The sequence below is a fragment of the Carassius gibelio genome, chromosome A9, assembly GCF_023724105.1.
Source record: "Carassius gibelio isolate Cgi1373 ecotype wild population from Czech Republic chromosome A9, carGib1.2-hapl.c, whole genome shotgun sequence".
Classification (NCBI taxonomy): domain Eukaryota; kingdom Metazoa; phylum Chordata; class Actinopteri; order Cypriniformes; family Cyprinidae; genus Carassius; species Carassius gibelio.
In genome coordinates, this window is record NC_068379.1 from 12,786,547 (window position 1) to 12,811,404 (window position 24,858).

Here is a 24,858-nt window from a genome sequence, read left to right on the forward strand (position 1 = left end):
TGTAGCTACTCCTTGAATGCAATACTTTCAAACTGTTAACTCATACATTTTCATTGTTTTTTTTTATTATTAAATTTAGTGGTTTAAAACCTATGTTTAAAGAATTGTGGTGCACTTTGAGAAGAAAATAGAAGAAATGTTGGGAAAAACATCCTGGCCCAAGCCCAAAATAATCAAATTCATTGCATCATTTGAAAAGTATAACAATGACATAGACCATCCTGGCTTTGTGTTGGGTGGTCTTATTTTTACAGATAAATTATTTGTAAAAATTCAATATTTCTATTTTATCTCAGCTTTATTTTTAATTAGTTTTAGTTAACAGTATCGACATTGTATTTTGTGCCATTTAAATATTTTCTGATATCAATGACTTTTTAGGATAAAGGAGCTGTTCCCTGGAACAGAAATAGAGATGTTCGCTGTGTTCATTGGCGAGTCACTGAAAAAGACAAAAGTGCGGGAGTTTGTGCCATCGCAAGAGGAGATCATCGCCCTTTTGCACAGACGGGAGATGACGACCACCGTTTATTGCCATGGTGGAGGCTCCTGCAAGATTTCAATCAACTCTCACACTACTGCTGGAGAGGTGAGGGATGCTAACAGACACAATATCATAAAAGCATCATACTACAAGAATCCAGTGTTTAAAACATGTAAGGAGAAATGAGATTCTTCAGAATTGCACTCTTGATCCCTTAAGATGTAATAATAAAAATCATAATTTTTCATGCAGTTATAAAACAAACAATGATTTAAAAAAAAAAAAAAAAAAAGGATTTTGGCTCTGGCCATTGAGGGGATAAAACTCTACCTGTGCCTTGGATGAACAAATCTTGGCTAGATGTATATCATTTTCCTCTTAATCAGGAATCCGTGGTGTGATATGCTGATGAAGAAGCGTTTTGTTTCTTTTCCATGTGTAGGTGGTAGAGAAACTGATCCGAGGCTTGGCTATGGAGGACAGCAGGAACATGTTTGCTTTGTTTGAGCATAACAACTCGATCGACCGGGCCGTGGAGAGCAGGGTGATTGTGGCCGATGTGCTTGCCAAGTTTGAGAGGTAAAATTACACAACAACGCTGCACCTATTCACTCTCAGAAATTAAACTCTGTTATACAAAAAAGCTGCCAAATGCATGTGGCATCATCGCTTGATTATTAAAGCAGTAATGCTCTTAATAAAATCTCTGAAGCCTCTAAAAACACTGAAAAAAAAAAAAACTAAAAAAAGATTGTTTGCTGTGGCTCGTTTCTCAGACTGGCAGGAAGTGAAGCGGAGGAAGACCGCCCATGGAAGCTGTACTTCAAACTGTATTGTTTCTTGGATGTGGAGAGCATGCCCAAGGAAGGAGTGGAGTTTGTCTTCATGTTTGAGCAGGTCAGTCATTTATGGTTTCATTTCTCGTCTCTAATTCTGTTCAATTCAGTCAAGAGGTGTGTAATATCTGGAGAAACTATTTTAGCAACTTAAACTTACTTATTTTAGTTAGTTTCGGTTTTAGTATCATCAGCATTTATTCTGAGCATGGAATATTTTGCATTTGGAGATATTTTCTGATATCATTCATATCTAAGAATAAAAATGCTGTTCCCTGGAACAGAAATTGAGATTGTCTGTCCATTGGCAAGTTGCTGAAGAAGTGAATTTATATTTTTATAAATTTAGAATTTATATTTTCTGTTCAAATCAATACCTGTAGTCAGATTCTGAATGGTCATCATTGGAGAAAGATTCTTGAATTGTGTGGATATAGCATCTACCAACAACAATGCTAACTAGCTAACAGTGATGACTAGCTAAACCATAACCCCTATGCTTTGTTATTGATTTTAGGCTATGTAGCTTTATTTTTTCTTTTAATAAAATGTACTCTGCAAGCATTAAAAACACAAAAAAAAGAAGTCAGATGTGAGTCTCTATCTTATTCATCTCTCCAGGCTCATGAAAGTTTAATAAGCGGTCACTTTCCTGCCCATGAGGACACCCTCCAGCACCTGGCTGCTTTACGTCTTCAGTACCTGTATGGGGATGTGTCTCGGGTGAACTGGAGCTTGGACAGTGTCTACCCCACCGGCCGTCTGCGCAACCGCATACTTCAGTTCACCAAAGTAGGAGGCGCAGCCGGATCAGGACAAACCCTGGAAAGGAGGAGAACAAGCTTTCTGGACGGCACACTGAGGCGGGGGCTGAAGACAGGCACCATGAAGAAGCAGCGCAGCATGCAGGAGGAACAAATGATGGAAATGTGGATCAAGGAAGAGACTTCAGCCACCAGGGCCAACATTATGGAAAAATGGAGCCGGCTGCATGGACTGGATCAGCACCAAGCCATGCTCAAATACATGAACATTATCAAAGAGTGGTCTGGGTATGGATCAACGCTGTTTGATGTGGAGGTAAGAACAGAGGTTGAAACATGAGCATGCGAGAAGATTACATTAATTGCAATGGTCAAAACGGTCAAGTCTTTGTGACCCCACTTTACACTTGACTTTAAAGGGGTCATATGACATTGCTAAAAATACCATTATTTGGTGTATTTGGTGTAATGAAATGTGTTTATGTGGTTTAATGTAAAAAAAACACATTATTTTCCACATAATGTACATTAATGTTGCTCCCCTATGCCCCGCCTTTCTGAAACACTCATATGTATGTTGTGATTGGCTGAATGCCTCAAACGTGTGACAATAATGTTACGCCCCTTAACATACTGTGGTGCCGTCTGCCAGCACTATGAGACAAAACCAATACAACCCATTACAAAGTAGGCATTTGTTTGCATCCAGTGGGGACATAATTACTGATTATAATCACTTCTATTGTCTTTTTATGCGTTGCATTACATATCGTGCTGTGTAAACATAAAACCATGTCTGGAGAAATGACAAACAACAAGCGCTACTCTACACTGCTGAAAATTCACGTTTGAATCAGTGGCAAATTCTTTAAATATGAAAACGTACTTACAGACTGTGAGTTAGAAGCGCCAGACTGTCCTTGCAAAATGGGAACTGCCCCACTTCATAGAAATATTGTCGGCTACTCTCAGGAGACAGTCCTTGTCCTCCCCAAAATGTGCAGCACACATCTGAATATTTGGGTTGAACTGATCCGGAACAGTGTTGTAAATACAATTTAACCATTGATTTCTAGTTGTGTCCTCTTTGGAAAGGCCAAACACAGTTTCGCTCACACAACAAAACACACAGCATTTCCACAACATGGCACCGGTGTCGACCAGCGAGAATAAAATATAACGCCTTCTTTTTTTTTGCGTGAACATTTGGGCGGTGTTGTGCAAATCTTCCCACATAGTGATGTAGACGTGTGGGTGTGTCTTAGAACAAGCCATTTTAGGTAGGAGTGGTTAACTCTTTAACTTTTAGAAAGAATATCTCTTTGGATTTAAAACTTTAGTCTTTGCAACTTTACAGATCTTCTTTATGCACCAAGAGCTTGTAACACCCCAAAGAGAAAGGAAAAATGTAAATCATATGAACCCTTTAACATTAATTTTGAATCCAGGATAGTATCTGGATGCTTTTCAATTGGCTAATCTGACACTTTTTGTGATTCTGTGCGTGCAGTGTAAAGAAGGCGGTTTCCCTCATGATCTCTGGCTGAGCGTGAGTGCCGAGAATGTGTCTGTGTATAAGCGAGGAGAGGCCAAACCTCTGGAGACTTTCCCCTATGAACACATTGTCTTCTTTGGAGCTCCTCACGCCAGCACATACAAGATCACTGTGGATGGGAGGGACATGTTCTTTGAGACACCTCAGGTAATAAAATGTCATTTTAACCAGATTGTTCACCAAAAAATGAATATTGCATCATCATTTACTCAACCCGATGTTGTTCCAAACCCAAAAGACTTTGGTTAATCTTCAAAAGAAATGAAGAGATTTAATTGAAAGCATGATCACCAACACTTTGACAATTCAAAAAGTCCTTAAAGACATTAAAAGCATAATCAGTAAGAAACAAATCGATTAAAGTCTTCTAAAGAGACATGATTTCTTAAAATAAGATTTAATGTAGGCTTTTATTTACAAACATCAATGCATTCACATAGCACATATCAAATATGGTCAACAGAAACTCAAATATAGTACAGTGAGGTTTGTTCTCACGTGTCATGTTTGAGCTTCCACAAGAACCAATGTACTTGTTCTCAATGTACAGTATTGTTCAAAATAATAGCAGTACAATGTGACTAACCAGAATAATCAAGGTTTTTCGTATATTTTTTTATTGCTACGTGGCAAACAAGTTACCAGTAGGTTCAGTAGATTCTCAGAAAACAAATGAGACCCAGCATTCATGATATGCACGCTCTTAAGGCTGTGCAATTGGGCAATTAGTTGAATTAGTTGAAAGGGGTGTGTTCAAAAAAATAGCAGTGTGGCATTCAATCACTGAGGTCATCAATTTTGTGAAGAAACCGGTGTGAATCAGGTGGCCCCTATTTAAGGATGAAGCCAACACTTGTTGAACATGCATTTGAAAGCTGAGGAAAATGGGTCGTTCAAGACATTGTTCAGAAGAACAGCGTACTTTGATTAAAAAGTTGATTAGAGAGGGGAAAACCTATAAAGAGGTGCAAAAAATGATAGGCTGTTCAGCTAAAATGATCTCCAATGCCTTAAAATGGAGAGCAAAACCAGAGAGACGTGGAAGAAAACGGAAGACAACCATCAAAATGGATAGAAGAATAACCAGAATGGCAAAGGCTCAGCCAATGATCACCTCCAGGATGATCAAAGACAGTCTGGAGTTACCTGTAAGTACTGTGACAGTTAGAAGACGTCTGTGTGAAGCTAATCTATTTTCAAGAATCCCCCGCAAAGTCCCTCTGTTAAAAAAAAGGCATGTGCAGAAGAGGTTACAATTTGCCAAAGAACACATCAACTGGCCTAAAGAGAAATGGAGGAACATTTTGTGGACTGATGAGAGTAAAATTGTTCTTTTTGGGTCCAAGGGCCACAGGCAGTTTGTGAGACGACCCCCAAACTCTGAATTCAAGCCACAGTACACAGTGAAGACAGTGAAGCATGGAGGTGCAAGCATCATGATATGGGCATGTTTCTCCTACTATGGTGTTGGGCCTATTTATCGCATACCAGGGATCATGGATCAGTTTGCATATGTTAAAATACTTGAAGAGGTCATGTTGCCCTATGCTGAAGAGGACATGCCCTTGAAATGGTTGTTTCAACAAGACAATGACCCAAAACACACTAGTAAACGGGCAAAGTCTTGGTTCCAAACCAACAAAATTAATGTTATGGAGTGGCCAGCCCAATCTCCAGACCTTAATCCAATTGAGAACTTGTGGGGTGATATCAAAAATGCTGTTTCTGAAGCAAAACCAAGAAATGTGAATGAATTGTGGAATGTTGTTAAAGAATCATGGAGTGGAATAACAGCTGAGAGGTGCCACAAGTTGGTTGACTCCATGCCACACAGATGTCAAGCAGTTTTAAAAAACTGTGGTCATACAACTAAATATTAGTTTAGTGATTCACAGGATTGCTAAATCCCAGAAAAAAAAAATGTTTGTACAAAATAGTTTTGAGTTTGTACAGTCAAAGGTAGACACTGCTATTTTTTTGAACACACCCCTTTCAACTAATTGCCCAATTGCACAGCCTTAAGAGCGTGCATATCATGAATGCTGGGTCTCATTTGTTTTCTGAGAATCTACTGAACCTACTGGTAACTTGTTTGCCACGTAGCAATAAAAAATATACGAAAAACCTTGATTATTCTGGTTAGTCACATTGTACTGCTATTATTTTGAACAATACTGTACTTGTTGTACTTGGGTTAAACCCTTCATTCAATGGCTTCAAATTTTTGAATATTGTAAATGATGACAACTTTCTGTTTTTTTTCTTACATATGTATATCAATAATTGAATAGAAGTGTTTCTTGGTTTGCCTTCTTCAGATTTGTTCACCGTGAATAAACTGTGGCTTGTTTCAGGTTGGAGAGATCACCAAGATAATGAAAGCCTACATCAACATGATAGTAAAGAAACGATGCAGTGTCAGATCAGTGGCCAGCTTTGGGAGCAACTGGATCAGGTGATGAGTTATGACCAATCACAGTCAAGACAAGAGAGACTGGATGGAAAAATGAACTCTTCAGGGATGTGGATTGATGAATGTAAGATGATGATACAGGAACCAGTGATAAGAAATTCTGCATGTGTGTAGACAACCACCCTTCTGACAACGTATCATAATTGAAATTTAATATTGTGTTATGTGAAGTAGAATTTTAGACCAATGAGTTTCCACTGTGGGCGGGGCTACTAACAGACTGTCCTGTCAATCATCACTCGCTCCTTTATCCCATCACGCCCATTTAGTACGTGGTGCAATACTAGTTGAGCAGAACATTTTCATCGCCACCTCAGTCCTGACTGATTCAACATGCTCCCTTCTGCTTTTGGCCTATTTCAGATTTGAACACTCTGTGTAGTAAAAGTAAAAATGGTCAAAACATGGTCTTAAATATTAGACACAAAACAATGGTTTGTTGAGAGCTTTCAAAGACTAATAGTCTGAGGTGATTGCACACATCCTAGGCCTCAACAGCCATGTTTGCCTTTCTCCACACAAGGGCTGGTCTGTGCAGATGTGTGCCATTTAGATGGCTTCCTGTGTTACTGTTTATCTGTTACCGTTCCTTAGGTCGGGAGAATGAGGAAAAGTTTTTCTGCCTGTCTTGCCATTTCCATCCATGCATTCTCTCATGTGTATTATGCAAGAGGGGGTTTTTCACACAGTACGTGTTTTTGCATTCTACTGCACTGATTTTCCATTAATGTATTTCTATTTATATGTAAACATACTTTAGACGTGCTGTGTCTCATACATGACACAGCTTTCTAAAAATATGGCACTCAAGTGTTTTTTTTTTTTTAAACATGTCTCTAGACCCAGAGTCTTGCATTTTTGGATTCCACTGTGCTGCATTTCCATTGTTTTTCTAAGCAAACAAAATAGACGGAAGTATTTGGTCCTTAGGGGCCATTCACACAAAAGTGGCACGTTTTTAAAATGCAGTGTTGTGCAAGACGCCACAAAAGACCAGGACAAACACAGCAGTCAAACTTGTCCATTTAGCACGTTTACACAGAAAAACAATGTAAAAGACATGTCGTGTGAATTGCCTCTTCTGGGTTAAGCTCAGGTACAGTATAAAACATAAGCAATATCTCAACATTTCAGTGCAGTGTTGTACTTGCTATAGCAACGTGATCTGACTGGTGAAGTATCGCTGTACTGATATTTGCAGAAAAGCTATGACTCTGTGCTATTTCACACAGTAGGTCAGTTGTAAAATCTTTCTTTCAAGATAAATTGATGCATTTCAGTTCATATGTCAACCCTCTTTTGAGACCGATGTTTGGAATATGCTTGTCTTTCTTTCTTAAGAATGTTTTTTAAGGAAGCCTGCATACTTGTGACTGATGACTTTGTGTGCCTAGAAGAGAGTGAATAATTATGGGTGGGCTGGGTATTTATTCAGTGTTAGTGTCATTGTATGGATGGTGATATTGAGTTGATGGCATGTGGTGTACAGACTCCCTACATCAGTGATGTAACACAGTCATAATATAAATGGAGGATGTCACATGTATGTGGTACCACAATCTCATTCAACGGTCTGTTCATTGTTGCTCCATTAATTAATAATTCTGGTGAGCTGCTGGTCAGTTCACTGCCATTGTGTGTCTCATCATCTTTTGTTTAGCATCAAAATATTCCAGTTTGTGTAGAGGATGAAAATCCTTTTTTTTTTTTTTTTTTTTGTAACTGGATTTACAAAATGGTTAATAAATTATTTTAATTCCAAATTGGTGTGGATTATTTAAGTGTTGTCAAATTAACTTATATTTTCCTCTGTGCTTAGCTTTTCCACAGTCTCATGAACATGATTTAAAATGATAAATTACTATTTGCATTCATTCATTCTCACATTTCACTGCTGGTTATATATGCTATATATAAATTTGTATGTGACAAATAAAAATCTTGAATCTTGAATCATTTTATCTAAATTCCCTTGCATTAAGAATATTTTTGGAGATTAACTGTTTGATTTTGTTTTCGTTCAGCTTTGTAACAAAATATATAAAGATGATATAGAGATTAACAAAAAAGTGCATTGCTGTGCATTTTAGTTTTGTTCCCAGTGAAGGCACAGTGGTCCATTATCAGCATGCATCTATCAGGTTGTTAGAGGTTTTTACAGTCGGATTCGGGGTCCACATTCTATAATCCAGTGTGCTTTATAGATTTATCTCCTACACATTTCTAATGTTTTCTAAAGTGAAATTAATTTGTCTCTGCCTTTATTAGTGTGTTGGCATTTCAATATAAATTGCCTGTGGTGGTTTTGATTACGATCTTATTGTATTTAACAAAGGGTTAATTTGTCAGTGCAATTTACAAAAGTCAAATAAACTGTCAGAAAGAAAACCATAAAAGTGAATATTGTACATTTGTTTTCTGTTTACTGTATATGCTTTAAAATGTAAAACTCTTTACCTAAATCTTATTAGTTATACTGCTAGAATACTGCTATACTGGTTTTTTATTTTTTATGGTGATGTACGTTTATTTATATGTAATTTGAATTTATTTATATACATAATTATTTTATATGTGATTACATTTGGAATATATTTCATGTTTAATCATGTTTTTGTTTTTATACATAAGACCCCAAAGAAGTAATGTTATATTTTTCATTAAGCAAACGTAATACACATTATCATGTTGAAACTTGTTCAGAATTGAAATAAATTTTGTAGTTAAAGCAACAGTATGTAACTTTTTCTGTGTTCAAAATTTGCAAAAAGTATATAATGAGCGAGTACATCATAAATATATATCTAACAAACCGGGTCGTCACTGCTGCGGAGTAACACATACCTGCGTGTATCGCCATATAAACTTGGAGAAGTAGATCAGGTTAGAATGTTCAACCGCGGGATAAGTGCAGTTCTGTCACATGGGGTCATACCGTCCAATAAAATGGACGAGTTGATTTTGCGCGTTCTCGAGCCTTGCTCGCTGCTGGGAATCACGTGGTTTTACCCGGGCCAATCAAATGAGGGAATCCGGTTTGCTTTGCGCGTTCTTGCAGAGCGCGTGCGGGCAGGACAGAAGCGGTAGCGACGCACTCGTGTTACCGTCACGGCCAGGTTACCGGGAGAATCCTACATTACAACAAAAATGTCCGAAGAGAAGCAAAAGGTACATGCATGTTTCTGTGTTCTGAGCTCCAGTAGCACAGAGAGGTATATTTTGATGTGGTTATAATGCATGAATGTAGATGTCTGATTTCTGCACTTTATATGTAACGTTAGGGAAACAAAGAGGTTTTCAACCAAGATTTTGCGCATTTTCCGCATGATGGCTATGAAACTCAGCCATCCATCAAACCACATGGAGAATTATAGCATCTCTTGTCGTTATAAATTAACCGGCAGTATTTCGCTTCGTTACAGTATAAACAAGATGCTCAGATTGTCTTTCTTTCATGGCGGATAGTTGCTTGAACTTTGCGCCAAACGCAGTTGCACCGAAAGCGTCGCAGAGTTGTTTACGTCTCAGCTCCTTTTTTCTCCCAAGCAGATACAACATGATACAGACTCAAGTCTGGCTTTTTAACGAGTCGTTCATCGCTTAAAACGTGTTACTCCGTACTACCGGAATATCTTGTGTTGTGAATACAGGGACTGCATGTGAAGCACAATGTGGCTTCAGCTCGAATCCTCTATCTGATGTTTATTAGTGTTTAACTGCGATTAAAATAACTCCTTACATGTTCGACATTCGTCTTTATTAAACACCACACACTGCATATTTCATTTCAGGAGGGCGTGAAGACCGAAAACGACCACATCAACTTGAAAGTGGCGGGTCAGGATGGATCCGTGGTCCAATTCAAAATTAAGAGGCACACCCCCTTGAGTAAACTGATGAAGGCCTACTGCGAAAGACAGGTGACACATCATGAGGCATTGTACATTTGAAGTTACGTTGATTTGAAGATCAAACTTAATTTTATTTTATTTTTTTATAGGGTTTATCCATAAGGCAAATTAGGTTCAGGTTTGATGGTCAGCCAATCAATGAAACGGACACACCATCGCAGGTTTGTACTCTTATTCTTGAACTTGTTGGTACAGATGTGAGCAGCTTCATATGGAAGCGTTAACTGATTAAAGGGATAGTTCTCCCAAAAAAAAAAAAATGTATTCAAGATCTAGATGAGTGTTTTTTCATCAGAACATATTCGTGGAAATTTGGCATTACTGACCTTGCTCTCAAATGGGTTCTCTGTAGCATATGGGTGCCATCAGAATGAGTCCAAACATCACAATCCACAGTATTTTTTAAATAAACATTAATGTATGCTTTCTTGCCATAGCGACTGTTGTCCTAATCCTAATTCTGTTCCGCAATGATGCAGTCTCTGTCAAAATTAAGCAATCCGTATGCACAAATTCAAGAATTTCATTTGTTGTAATATATTTACAAACCAGGAGCTTGGAGCACATAAATTGTTATAAGGCCTCAGATGGAAAGAGTTTCTCAATCGATCTTTTCCTGTGAATTTTCAGCTGGAAATGGAAGATGAAGACACTATCGACGTATTCCAGCAGCAGACGGGAGGAGCCTGCTAAAGATGAAGCACATGTGGACGAAGCTGGTTTATTTGTGCTCCTCTTCTGCTGCAGTTCAGAGCTGAAATGGAAAAGGTTTTCGGAAATCTAATCTAAGTTAACTTTTTTTATTTTTATTTTTTGGTTCTATTTTTAATCATCCAGAGACACCTCTTCCATTTTTGCAATGTCCCCCCCCCCCACACACACCCTTTTGAAGTTTGTTTGCCTGTTGTATTATGTATGTTTGTACCTCCCCCATCTATTTTTATATACAAGGAGGGAAAGGATGTTTGTGATTTCTTAGTATGATCTCAGATTTTCTTTCATGGCAGTAAACTAAACTTCACAACACTTTTTATGAACCGTTTCAAATGATGACATTACAGTGTTGTATTTTTCTGATACCTCAGGTCTGATAAAGCTAGATTGTGGGTTTAATACAGTTAGCCATTTTTTATTTTAAAAGCTTTGATGCATATGTCTTTAAATGTTTGCTTGCGTGTGAATTTAATGATACAAATTAAGTGTTCCTCTTGATTTTTTATCATCTCCTAGTTTGCCCTCTCTACTAAAACATGATATTATAATGTCACTCTCATTTAGCCTTTCTGGCATATCAAGAGTGTTAAACACACTCCTGGTAATATTACATCTCCACATTGTACTCCTGTCAAATCAACATGTGTGATGGGAATGGCGAGGTGTTTGGGAGAACAGAAGATCCTGTGTTGTCCACTTACTACTGTATATAATAAATCTAGTTTAATACTGATTTGTATTTGTCTTTTTCTGTTGGATGTATGAAGGTTAGTTAAAGATTGAACTGATTTGCCACTAGATGGAGTAATTCAGTTTACTGTGATGTTTTCCCCTAAAGAGATTCCACGGTTATAGAATATTTTCAACTCTGTAAATAATCCTAAATTTGCTGCTACTGCATTTAATGGATCAGTCTTGGTACACTAAAACATTTAATGTACAGTCGTGGCCAAAAGTTTTGAGAATTACTTAAATATTGGAAATTGGAAAGGTTGCTGCTTAACTTTCTATAATAGCAATTTGCATATACTCCAAAAGTTATGAAGAGTGATCAGATGAATTGCATAGTCCTTTGCCATGAAAATGAAGTTAATCCCCCCCAAAAAACTTTCCACTGCATTTCATTGCTGTCATTAAAGGACCTGCTGAGATCATTTCAGTAATCGTCTTGTTAACTCGGGTGAGAATGTTGACGAGCACAAGGCTGGAGATCTTTATGTCAGGCTGGTTGGGTTAGAGTGGCAGACTTGACATGTTAGAAGGAGGGTGATGCTTGAAATCATTCTTCTTCCATTGTTAACCATGGTGACCTGCAAAGAAGCACGTGCAGCCATCATTGTGTTGCATAAAAATGGCTTCACAGGCAAGGATATTGTGGCTACTAAGATTGCACCTAAATCAACAATTTATAGGATCATCAAGAACTTCAAGGAAAGAGGTTCAATTCTTGTACAGAAGGCTTCAGGGCGTCCAAGAAAGTCCAGCAAGCGCCAGGATCGTCTCCTAAAGAGGATTCAGCTGCGGGATCGGAGTGCCACCAGTGCAGAGCGTGCTCAGGAATGGCACCAGGCAGGTGTGAGCGCATCTGCACGCACAGTGAGCCCAAGACTTCTGGAAGATGGCCTGGTGTCAAGAAGGGCAGTAAAGAAGCCACTTCTCTCCAAAAAAAAAAACATCAGGGACAGATTGTTCTTTTGCAGAAAGTATAGTGAATGGACTGCTGAGGACTGGGGCAAAGTCATATTCTCCGATGAAGCCCCTTTCCGATTGTTTGGGACATCTGGAAAAAGGCTTGTCTGGAGAAGAAAAGGTGAGCGCTACCATCAGTCCTGTGTCATGCCAACAGTAAAGCATCCTGACACCATTCATGTGTGGGGTTGCTTCTCATCTAAGGGAGTGGGCTCACTCACAATCCTGCCCAAAAACACAGCCATGAATAAAGAATGGTACCAAAACACCCTCCAACAGCAACTTCTTCCAACAATCCAACAACAGTTTGGTGAAGAACAATGCATTTTCCAGCATGATGGCGCACCGTGCCAAAAGGCAAAAGTGATACCTAAGTGGCTCGGGGACCAGAATGTTGAAATTTTGGGTCCATGGCCTGGAAATCCCCCAGATCCCCACTAATTCTGACTCCAAGAAGGGATTATGAAAGAATGGGTTGCTATCAGTCAGGATTTGGCCCAGAAGTTGATTGAGAGCATGCCCAGTCGAATTGCAGATGTCCTGAAAAAGAAGGGCCAACACTGCAAATACTGACCCTTTGCATAAATGTCATGTAATTGTCGATAAAAGCCTTTGAAACATATGAAGTGCTTGTAATTATATTTCAGTACATCACAGAAACAACTGAAACAAAGATCTAAAAGCCGTTTAGCAGCAAACTTTTTGAAAACTAATATTTATGTAATTCTCAAAACTTTTGGCAACGACTGTAGTGTATTTGGTTAAATTCTTGCTTCCACCATTACACATTGAAACTGGTCACTGTAGTTGTGTATTTATGTCTAACTGGTCTATTCTTTCTGAAATGGATTAATGCTTGAGAAAACTGTTTTGAGAGACTGAATTGAAAAGTTGATAATTTTATTGTCATGTAAATTTTTGACATGACACAGAATAGAAAAATCTAGTGAAAGAGATCTTTATTTCTGAGCCCCAGAATCATTATAAAACAAGTCTGATCTATCTTTTTTTTAGTCAAAGTTTATTTTCATACCTCAGGGTAATGTGTTTACATTTCATACATCAGATTTTTTTAAGCATTGATCTCGGATTGTGAAATAAGGAAACTTGATAAGATTATGAAGGAAATAAAGTGGAAGGAATTATTTGCATTAGCATGCTTTGTGAAAAACAGAATAGCAGATTTGCATGGCTCCGCAATTAAATAACAATGTCCTCACCACACAATTTACATTGTTCAGCTGTGAACTAAAAAAAAAATATATATATATACATTTTAATTTGAACTTGTGTTCTGGGATGGCACTTTAATATCAAAGTTTTGTTTGTTGGTATCAATGTGTTTGCATTCGGTCTGCAGAGGATTTCAAGTAGAGAAGTCCCACTAATGATTGAGTTCACAGTAAAATACCTCCCTCATATCTACACGGTGACACATACTGCTACAGAGAGATCAGAGAGGAGCAGCAGAGAAGTGTGTTTATCTCAAGCTCTTAACATGAAGCACTCAGTAATCCCCTCTAAAGGAGGATGAATGATCTCTTGTCCTGCCTGTGCATGTGGAAAAGAGACATTTACCATCCCAAAGATTCAGTGGGAATGTCGTGGCTAGGAAACATCATGCATCTCTTTTATTTGAGATTTCATAAACATTGTAAAGCAAAGATTTCTAGTAATACTCCCTACACAAACATTTTCAACTTCATTGTCTTTCCACAATCCCATGTTGACATATTTTGCCTAGTGGATTGTTTCTCAATCCCGCTTGATCTGCAACATGACGGCTAATGCTAATGGTGATGGATAAAATGACTATTTTAGATCAAAGAACGGACAGAACATCTGTTTCATTTCTGGTTTCTTTTAGCAAACTGATAGTGAAACCCCCATGTTTTTTTGGATTCTTAGCTGGCTGGAGTCATATTTGTCCCTTCTAAATTCTTAAAAATAAAAAAATATTTATGGGCATTGATGGGTCCATGAAAATCATTGTACATCCATCAAATCTTTTTTGTTGCACAAAAGGTTCTTTATAGTGGTAAAAGTTTCTGTAAAAATTATTAAAATGCTCTTCCCACTAAAAAAAAAAAATATATTTTAAGATGTGTTCAATGAAAGATTCTTTCGGGGAACCAGCAATGGTTGTTCTATGGCATCACTGTGAAAACCCCCTTTTGTATTCATTTTGCATTAGAACAAAGGTTCCAAAATGTTGTTTTCACAGTGATGCCATAGAAGAACAATTTCTGGTTCCCTGAAAGAACCTTCCAATGAACAGTTCTTAAAAGAAACACTTTTATTTCTTGGTGTGAAGAACAATTTAATAATCTGATATAAAGAAACTGTAGGTTCTATGGATGTTAAAGGTTCGTGGGACCACAGATGCCAAATAACAACCTTTATTTCTGAGAATGAACCAATAATTAAGTCACAGCATTTTTCTATCTTTGCAATGATAAATCTTTGCACCTTGAAGATCACAATGTCAGTCACTATTGTCTCTATTTCCTCAGACTGTGGATGTCACAGTTGTAGGGTGTTCCACTCCAGAGGACAGAAGATGTTCACATGCAAACATTTCTCACATGCACTGATCAGTTATACTCCTGCCCAAACACACCAGGATTCTTCCTCACACTGATAATGAAACAAAAACAGAAATGGAAGAACTGCTGCTTCCATTGAAAAGAGGAAATGAGCTACTGTTGCCTTTAAAAAAAAAATCTATCTATTTGGCATATGTTTACATCGCAGAGTTGTATCCATTATGCTGTATTACACACAAATTATCTTTGGCATCTCTGGACAAAACCTGTGAGGCGTTTTGCAGCCAGCATCAACACAGAGAACAGATAAATGTTGACCCTGAAAGATCAATTCCCCTTGTGTTGTGCTCCGTTTTATTATTTTCCTTTAGACATTGTCTATCAGCTCAACCGCTAACACAACAAAATGCATGACTGTTTTACTTTGACCGTGTGTGTGCTAAACAAACACAACTAAACACAAAGTAATATATTTTAAAGAATGTGTGGAACCAAACTGTTGCTGGTCCCCACTGACCTCATAGTTTTTTTTCCCTACTAACTCAAAAGTTCTGTGCTCAACAGAAGAGTGAAAATCATACAGGTTTGGAACAACTTGAGGGTGAGTAAATTAATGACAGAATTTTGCTCAGTTTAAATGTATATCTATTTTATCTCTGGGTTCAACAGACACGTGAATCACAGATAATTGTTGCTGGCAGCTACAAGATTACATCACTGTCAGGTAATTGTATAATGTTAAGTTATAAAATTATGAATTATGTATAGATAATTGAAAGCTTGAATCGTTAAAATGCATAGTGAACATTACTTTTTAAAATTAAGACTTAAATTAAGACTTAGATTTATCAGCTGATGAGCATATTTAAAAAAAGAATTTAACAATTATAATTATATTTAAATATATTTAATTTAGGTTCCATAAGTTATTTAATTTTTTTTCTTGAAAAGAGAATTAGTAACAAATAAAGAAATAAAACAAAAGTGTTTCAATGCACTTATTGAAGTATTCTAACTTCATTATTTACATTATAATTATAATATAACAATTTATTTCGAAAATTGAAATCATACAGTTGTAGTATAGTATTTATATTTTAGTTTACTGTTTTTTTTCTGACTTTCTAAATATTGCTTCAGGCAAAATTACACAACTCCCTTTCATTCACATACTGTGGTCTAGTAGAGTGAAATAAACACTGAAGTCCCAGTGATGTTTATTGGACTGTATATCCCATTTGGGACCCCTAATCGGCCAATCAAATTCAAGGACCGGAAATGAGTATTATGCAACATGTTTATCAAATTAGAAAAGTGTTAACAGTGTTTACTTATAAACATTTGTTTATCCAGTGCTCTTTTCCCTCAAGCCAGCCACATGGGGTGTTGTTGAAGACTTGGGTTGATGGGTTGAGATGCAGGTGAGGAAACGATTGACTGAAAGGAGATTTCCTTGGCAAGGGGTGCTCAGGGTATGGTGCTCATCACTCCGATCATAAAGAGCGATGCAGTTAATAACAAGAGCAAGCTGACACACACACAAACACACACACACACACACACACACACACACACACACACACACATATGTACAATATGGAATTCCTCATGACATTAAGACATGAGATAAGAGCTGGAAAAAGCTTCTTTCTCTCTCTCCTGTGTGTTTCACTCACCCCACCTTTCCCTCTCTTTAATGTCGACCCCACCTTTCTACAGCTGACTTATTCTCATTTAAATGTCTGCGGGGTAAAACACCTCTCCCTGCTCATAACTCACTGGTGAAGTTTACACTCCCCTTCATAGCACACTGACATGTACAGCAAAGCAGAGAGACCTCAGCCGGACACTGTTCTAGGAGGAAGTTCTTCACAGCCATGGAGTTCTGATAGACTCTCTTGAACTAAAGAAGTTTGGATTTGGATAACGCAAAATGCATTGGTGTTGTATTCTACATTGTTTGATCATATATTAATTGCAATACTTAATTAAAATAAAAAATGACATCAGAGGACGGCAGCATCTTCAGGAGTGAGTAAGATGTCAGTTTGATTAGGAGTGACACCTCATCCTCAGAGTGATTTGTTGTGTTGGGATGTAAGGATGATCTCTGGGCTTTGGGGAAGTCATGGCCTAATGGTTAGCGAGTCGGACTGGCAATCAAAAGGTTGTGAGTTCGAGTCTCGGGCTGGCAGGAATTGTGGGTGGGGGGAGTGCATGTACAGTTCTCTCTCCACCTTCAATACCACGACTTAGGTGCCCTTGAGCAAGGCATTGAAACCCCAACTGCTCCCAGGGCGCCGCAGCATATATGGCTCCAGGTGTGTGTTCACTGCTGTGTGTGTGCACTTCGGATGGGTTAAATGCAGAGCACAAATTCTGAGTATGGGTCACCATACTTGGCTGAATGTCACTTCACTTTCACTTTCACTTTGAGAATGGCTTTGTTTCAGTCTGGCTGTGTATGAACGGATAGATAGTGGAGCCCCTGATGTCGGAGCTGCTGCTGCTGTCCTGTGTGCTCCTCTCCTGGATTGTCACCTGCCAGTCTGGACCATGGAGGCCTTGCAAAGGTCAGGCCTACTTGCTGAGTTAACAAGAAGCATTTTAAGCATTTTTTGGAAGAATAATTCATGATCCGTTTTTTTTATTTTTTTTACATTTTAAAATTACCTTTTTATTAGATTTTAGACTCATTCACAACCTGTCCCTGTTGTTAAAGACATTATTTGTGTCATGTTATCTTAATTATTGCAGATTTTCAAATTAATTGCCATTGATTTTTGAACTTTTTCGTAAACTTTTTACCATTTCGGAAAACTAATAAAGGCAGATTGTCATGGGAGAAAAAACAGCTCTTGTAATTTTTTCTTTTTTGGGGTGGGGGGGGGGGGGGGTTACTTTGTAGAACATCAGCACTTCTGGTCTGGTGTTGCACAGTGGTTTCATTTGAAAGAGGTCATGCACCATAGAATGACAATTAAGGGCCATTTCTAAACCATCTATACTTTAACCGTTCACTGTTTGTAGCAACTGTTGCTTGACTGACACAGCTAACAAATATATGTGCTAATGTTTTACCTGCATTCCCATTAGGTTATGAAAATGTTATTTCTGAACACTTAACTGAAAGTGAAAAGATCTAGTTTTTTAAATGATTAAAAAATCATGGAAATGCTACTTCTCTGAACATTCTGAAACAAGTTCTTATGTTTAAAAGAATGTTAGATGAATATTCAATTAAAAGGTTTCAGAAAAAAAAACTTCCGTGGACAAAATAGTAATAGCATTTTGAGAACATTATTAAAGACTACATTGCTCTGAATGATTTCTATGAATCTAACTGAAAGAATTTTGGTTCAGAACTTTGCAAGAACATTAGCCAAAGTTATCAGAACAATCCCAGCAAAATTCACTTGTTAGTGACACCGTGTGTGTAATGAATTCATCTTCCTAATCATCGGCAAGGAGGAGGCGGGAACCGGCGCACAATCAAAACTCTACAAAACATGATATGGTCCCAGGACAAAGCAAACACAAAATGGCCAGAACACCTGATACGTTTTATATTATATTAGAAAGAACCCAAAAAGCTGTGATAAAACATTGAACCAGAAGAGTGTGGTTTTTCTTCCTGTCTCCTAACATGTAAATCATAAAGGGGTTTATAATGTAACAGGAATAGATTTAGTATTCCCTCAAGGTACACTAAATCTACTAAGAAGTAGATGCAGATCTGTTAACAAAATCAGTAACATCTCTTAGGTAACATTATCCACACAAAATAATCTAAAGAATAAAAAATCAAGAGGTGTGTTAGTAATCGAACATTCTGAACAGCGTATGCTGCTAAAATGTTAGTCTTCACTCTTTGATGTGCAGAAGAGTGAATATATCTTCACACTGTTGGAGGGAGATTTCAGATGAGCTGCTCCTCGGCCTGCGTCTTTCCCAAAACAAGTTCCACTTCCTGCAGAAGGGTCACGGTGGCAGGAAACGCATCACTTTTAAGGCAGTAGGGCTGGATGATAACTGCTGGCACACTGTGGTCTTGGCATTGACGGGATGCTACACAATTCTCACTGTGGACTGTGGCACACCTCTAGAACTGTAAGACTCTTTTTGGGAATATTGATGTCAGCTTGTATAATCTAATTGATCTACGATCCCAAATGCGCGATCATTTTTATGTTTATGTATTGAACTATATAATTTTGTTGCATAAACGTATAAAATGTTCTGTTTTGTCTCAAACAGAGTGCTTGAAAAACCTTTCCCTGATAATCTTGATACAACTGGTTCCACGTTCTTCATTGCTAGCCGAAGAAGATCGAACGGCCTATTTTCTGTATTAATCTAATTTCAAAGCTCTTTTCATTATATTAACATTTACAATGTACTTAAAATCTAAATGTATAAGTTTATTCCACTGTTTTATGCATGGCCTAATGCGGCAGCTAGTTTTATTACCTGGTTCAGATGCTACCTCACAAATTTGTCCCTCGTCGGAGCCCCAGCTGTCCACTCTCTCAGATCCCCAGGCCCTCTTACACCTGCCAATCAAACCATCATCCACTGACCTTCCCCTCCGCCCTTATGGTGAGACTACTAAACCGCCAACACTAGAATCATAGCCTGCATTTCAATATGCATACGAATCCCTAACAGTATATACTCGGTTGGCACATATTAGGAGTATGTTGAAAGAAGAGACACACTATCACTTTGCCACCACAGTATCGTGTATGGTTTGGATTTGCATGAAGGTGTTAGCAAGTCTTCATTCAGTAACGTGATCTTTTAAATCAGGAAACTCGTCTGACCAGTAAGAATCAAAATGTAAGCTAATCTTCAAAAGGTGCAGGTGTTATATACTGTAGATTGTTATGTCCTCTAAGGATATCTTTCAGTCTGCAGGAGTCCGTCCTCTAGGAATGCTGTGTGTTTTAGCTGTAAACACAGGTCTGTGATTGTATGGGGATGTGAGTAACCCTATCTCACAGGTCTGTTACTGATCTGCTGACATTGACTGAAGGCCTTGTGCTTTGAGTGTCTCTTTGGCTCAGAAGAAGTGCTGGTGTTTGAAAGCAGAGGTAGAGGTTCGGGCCACTGCAGGTGTGAGTCCTCCCTGTGGACACTCAGAGGAGGGACAGCTGTGGTTTAAGACACTGAAGAGAGGACTATTTCTCTGTGATAGTATTATGTGGCTCACTATGCTGCAAGGTAATTTGGTAACAGAAATTTGCAACTGTAGTTTGTATGAGTACACTGATATGGTATCTAACTATCACATTGCCATCTCTACAGTGAAAGAGAAGCTGGACTACGTGGAGGATCACCAGGATTTATTTACCAACTCTGTGACATTTGACATTGAGGTATTCCACATCCCTTCCGTGGGACTTTTCATGGCGACCGCCAATCGTGATTCCAACCTTGGTTCAGGAATTTACAAATGGACAGATGGGAGGTTTCAAAGATATCAAAACATCCGCACCTATGATGCAAAAGCATGGCAATACTTCACAGTGGGCAAAAAGGTGTGTGTGGACTACCAACAGAATGTGATATTGTATTTATACAATAAACAATCAGCCAATACTGAGTAACTTACATTTTAGTAAGCGTATTGTTGATCAATTCGTTTTTCTTAGTAGTTGCATTTAGGATGAATCACAAGTTGGTTGGGTGAATGATTCAATGACTTGCCCATAAAGGCAATTGCTTGTTCTGATCCAGAATTAATCAGTTTGCTTGAATGAAGCAATTTGTTAAAGACCTTTTTCTAAATTTTTCATCCTCTACTGGCATATCTGTCTAACCTGCAGAAAGAATCAATAAAAAAATCCACACCACTAATACAAAATTAACAGTATGTTTGAAACAAACAGAAAAGTCGAGTGGTACAAATGCTAAAAACTCTTAGTGAATGCTGTTGGACTGATATATCAGCTCTCTCCAATCAAATTTGAGGACTAATGTTGTAAATCATGTGTATAATAACAGAAATTAGTTTTGTCTGATGCTGTATAATAATTAAAGTCAAGAGTTGGAAAGCTGTATGGGACTGTTAATACCTTCAATGCATTGATCCATGTGGTTTTCTTCTTGGAAGTCTAAGATAAAATTATGATTCATGTTCTTTGTAATTGCATCAGTGACCAGTTATTAAAAGATAAATCAATACACCATTAAATTGCAGTTTAGAGCTAGTCAATTCATTAAAACATTTCCATCAGCATGCGCAGCATGCACGATACAATGAAATGGGTTGTAACATCATCACTTTGAGGTACGATATCAGTAAGATTGATTCCATGCGATATAATTAAATCTAGTGTATGATTAAAACAATGAGTGGGCCTGGTGACATTTTGCTTGACTCCAAAAGAGATTATTAGGTCAGTAAACGCAAGTCCTAATGCATGTATGTATTTGTATTATCAATGTTAAAATATTAAAATCTCCGACGATTAGCGCTTTATCAACTGTAACAAAAAGGTCTAAGAGGAAATCTGCTAATTCTTTTTGGAATTCTGTATACGGCCCTGGTGGTCTATACACAGTAGCCAGAGCAAGAGATACAATAGATTTATTTTGCATATCTGACAGCGTAACATTAAGCAGAAGTATTTCAATGAGTTAAACCTGTATCCTGTTTTCTGGGTAACACTGAGAATATCACTATATATTGTTGCAACACCTCCGCCACGACCAGTCTGATGGGGCTCATGCTTATAACAGTAATTTGGTGGAGTAGACTCATTTAGACCAAAATAATCATTTGGTTTTAGCCAGGTTTCAGTCAAGCAGAGTACATCAAAACTATTATCTGTGATCATTTCATTTACAATAACTGCTTTGTTGAGTGTGAGTGATCTAATATTTATTAGCCCAAACATAAAAAAATGTTTTTGGTCATTTATTTTTTATATTTTTCTGGTTTCTGGTCATTGTTGTCATTTTGAATTGTATAAGTTCACAGTTTTTGTCTGAAGAACAATAACAGGAGGAAGTTCATTTTAAGCCAGTCTGTTATGCTCACCATTTTTTTTTTTATCAAGCATAAAGTATACTTTACATTATAAATGTCTTTACAGTCAATCAGTTTAATCAATTTAATGTATAAAAGTATTAATGTCTTAAAATACTAATCTTTCAGACCTTTCGGGCGATAGACTGGGAGATGTTCCAGATTGAAAACGGTCTTCTTTGCTGTGGCGAACGGCCAGATGCTCACAGAGGAGGGCAGGATACTGTACTCTATCAACTCCACCATCTATGAGCTCAGCGTCACATCTCAGACCTTCATCAAGTTTCAGGAGACTGAAACGAACAGGTGAATTGAGAACTGGTGTTCATTACAAAAAGCCTTTCATTTTCAACTTTCATATTTTTATTTAAGGAACACTTTGTTGTCTCGGACTTTCAGTGCTTTGGACTGGGAGTATTTTACTGTGGGAGATGACAAGTTCCTGGTGGTCGCCAACACCTACGATGGAGACTCATACTCTCTTAATAGTGTTATATACAGGCAAAGCTCTCATATTGCATCAGGGTTATTGTAGTCAACTAAACCTAAAACCATAAAAAATGGTGTTACTTGAAATAAAATAAACATTAACTGAAATAGAATATTGAAAAACCTAAGCTTATTTAATTTCAGATAGTTACCAAGGAAACATTCTCATTTTTGTTTAGTTTAACTTGAAGTACTAAAACAACTAATTAAATAATACATAATAAAATAATACAACTACAATATACTATACAAAGAAATACACATATTAAACAACAAAATGATTAAAACTTGAATTATTTCAACTGAAAGCTAAAATATTATTATTAGCTAAAATAAGATATAAAAATTAAATATGAACAAAAACTATAATAGTCCAGAAAATGTGTTTTGCGCACATTTACAATCAATGGAATAGTTTTCTATAAAAATACGTACAGTATTTCTCATGTCTGTGTGTGAAGTCAGTTTTGAGAAAAATCTAGTTTTCTGAAGGTTCCAAAGCAAAAACCACCTAGCATCCAAAACTCTACGTTCAACTCAGAGGATTTTAAGAGACTGTTGTGTTTTTGTGTTCACGGAAACATGGCTCAGCAACAGCGTTCCAGACTGCTCGACCAGCTGACGTGCTATTGAGCGGACAGAGCTCTCACCGGGACGGGCTTTGTGTTTACATCAATGATGCGTGGTGCCATGATGCTGTTGTGATCTGCAAACACTGCTCACCCCTGGTGGAGTTTATGATTATTAAGTGCCGGCCGTTCTATCTGCCGAGGGAATAAACTGCCATACTGCTCGTTTCGGTTTAGATTCCCCCGATCAACATCAACTGCAAAAGGAACGATGCACTAAATGAACTGTACCAGCACATCAGTGAGCAGCAGACAGCACACCCTGATGTTTTTCTAATGATTGCCGGGGATTTCAACCATGCTAACTTAAAGAGTGTGTTTCCAAAAATACACCAACACATTAACTTTCCCACACGAGGTAATAACATTTTGGACTTTGTTTACACCACACAGAGAGGAGCTTACAAATCCCATCTTGAATCACATCCTGCTTCAATGACTACCATCCTGTTGCACTTACTACCATCCTCATGAAGTGCTTTGAATGGCTTGAATGTGCTATGTCATGCACCACATCAAGTCTGCCCTCCCCCCCTCCCTGGACCCCTTCCAGTTTACATATCAGTTCAACCGCTCGACCGACGATGCCATCGCCACTGCCGTCCACTCAGAACTCACACATACAGAGAAAAAAAGACTCATATGTCAGAATACCCTCAACAACTCGTTTACAAACTGATACAGCTGGGGCTCAACACTTTGCTGTGACACTGGATGTTGGACTTTCTGACTGGAAGACCTCAGGCAGTACGGGTCGGTAGCAACATATCCAGCACCATCACACTGAACACTGGGGCCCCCCAAGGATGTGTGCTGAGCCCCCTCCTCCTCACTCTGCTGACCCACGACTGCACACCGACTGCACAAAACTCCAACCTCTTCATTAAGTTTGCGGATGATACGACTGTGGTGGGTCTCATTAGCAACAAAGATGAGACAAACTACAGGAACGAGGTGAGCCGCCTGACCGGGTGGTGCAGGGACAACAATCTCTCTCTGAACATGGAGAAGACGAAGGAGATTGTTGTTGACTTTAGGAGAGTGCACACTCAACATGTTCCTCTGACCTTCAACGGTGCGACTGTGGAGAGAGTGAGCAGCACCAAGTTCCCGGGTGTGCACAACACCGCAGCACTGGCCAAGAAATCACAACAGCATCTTTACTTCCTCTGCAAATGGAGGAGAGCCAGTATGTACTGTACATGTGGAAGAATTGACAATAAATCAGACTTGACTTGACTTTAACATTTCTGGAAATATCACCAAATGCAGCATACAACAATCTATTGGAAAAATATATGTTTTTAATTTTTTTTTATTATGAAGCCAAAATGCACCGCGTGGGGTGTTTTGACCACTCACAGATGATGTTATTGCAATGAAATCTGTGAATATTCACTTGCCTCACGATTCGATTACGATTTTGAGGGTCACGATTAAAGACTATAAAACGATTCTCGATGCAACTGTTCCTCCAAATCTTTTCTTAATAATAATTCTGTAATTATTACTCAGCTTTATTTCATTTTCCCTTTCATTCATCCATGTAACATAACTGGGGGTCTGTACGATACTTCTCCATTATGACACTACCAAGGGTAATATAGATGTTTCTTCAAAGACATTCAAATGTTTTACATTTTAAAGATGGAATTCTAAAAGTGTTACATTTGTTCTATAGCTTTATTCAAAATGGATGGTCAAAATAACCTCTTATGTCATCTCTCTCTTTTTT

At 38.0% G+C, this 24,858-nt stretch overlaps 2 protein-coding genes and 1 pseudogene across 3 annotated transcripts in view; all 3 read left to right on the top strand.

Annotated features, from left to right (window-relative positions):
- LOC128019648 (unconventional myosin-X) overlaps positions 1 to 7,875 on the top strand; it is a 65,035-nt gene extending 57,160 nt beyond the window's left edge. For both annotated transcript variants that reach the window (XM_052605744.1, XM_052605745.1), the window contains exons 35-40: positions 382 to 589; positions 927 to 1,063; positions 1,261 to 1,381; positions 1,942 to 2,400; positions 3,595 to 3,786; positions 5,994 to 7,875. In XM_052605744.1, the coding sequence (XP_052461704.1) occupies positions 382 to 589; positions 927 to 1,063; positions 1,261 to 1,381; positions 1,942 to 2,400; positions 3,595 to 3,786; positions 5,994 to 6,098 (1,222 nt within the window). In that variant the 3' untranslated portion in view covers positions 6,099 to 7,875. The remainder of the gene's footprint in view (positions 1 to 381; positions 590 to 926; positions 1,064 to 1,260; positions 1,382 to 1,941; positions 2,401 to 3,594; positions 3,787 to 5,993) is intronic.
- Positions 7,876 to 9,003: 1,128 nt separating this feature from the next.
- Positions 9,004 to 11,470, top strand: LOC128019649 (small ubiquitin-related modifier 3). Its single transcript, XM_052605746.1, has 4 exons — positions 9,004 to 9,280; positions 9,904 to 10,032; positions 10,113 to 10,184; positions 10,654 to 11,470. The coding sequence occupies exons 1-4, from the start codon at positions 9,260 to 9,262 to the stop codon at positions 10,714 to 10,716; spliced, it is 285 nt and encodes a 94-aa protein (XP_052461706.1). The 5' UTR covers positions 9,004 to 9,259; the 3' UTR covers positions 10,717 to 11,470.
- Positions 11,471 to 17,463: 5,993 nt separating this feature from the next.
- LOC128019344 (thrombospondin-type laminin G domain and EAR repeat-containing protein-like) lies at positions 17,464 to 22,540 on the top strand (annotated as a pseudogene).
- Positions 22,541 to 24,858: the final 2,318 nt, after the last annotated feature.

Excerpts from the sequence above, each read along its gene's own strand:
- LOC128019649 (XM_052605746.1), top strand. The coding sequence starts at position 9,260 with ATGTCCGAAGAGAAGCAAAAG. Across the intron at positions 9,281-9,903 it reads TGTCCGAAGAGAAGCAAAAG|GAGGGCGTGAAGACCGAAAA; the intron begins GTACATGCATGT and ends ATTTCATTTCAG. Across the intron at positions 10,185-10,653 it reads AAACGGACACACCATCGCAG|CTGGAAATGGAAGATGAAGA; the intron begins GTTTGTACTCTT and ends GTGAATTTTCAG.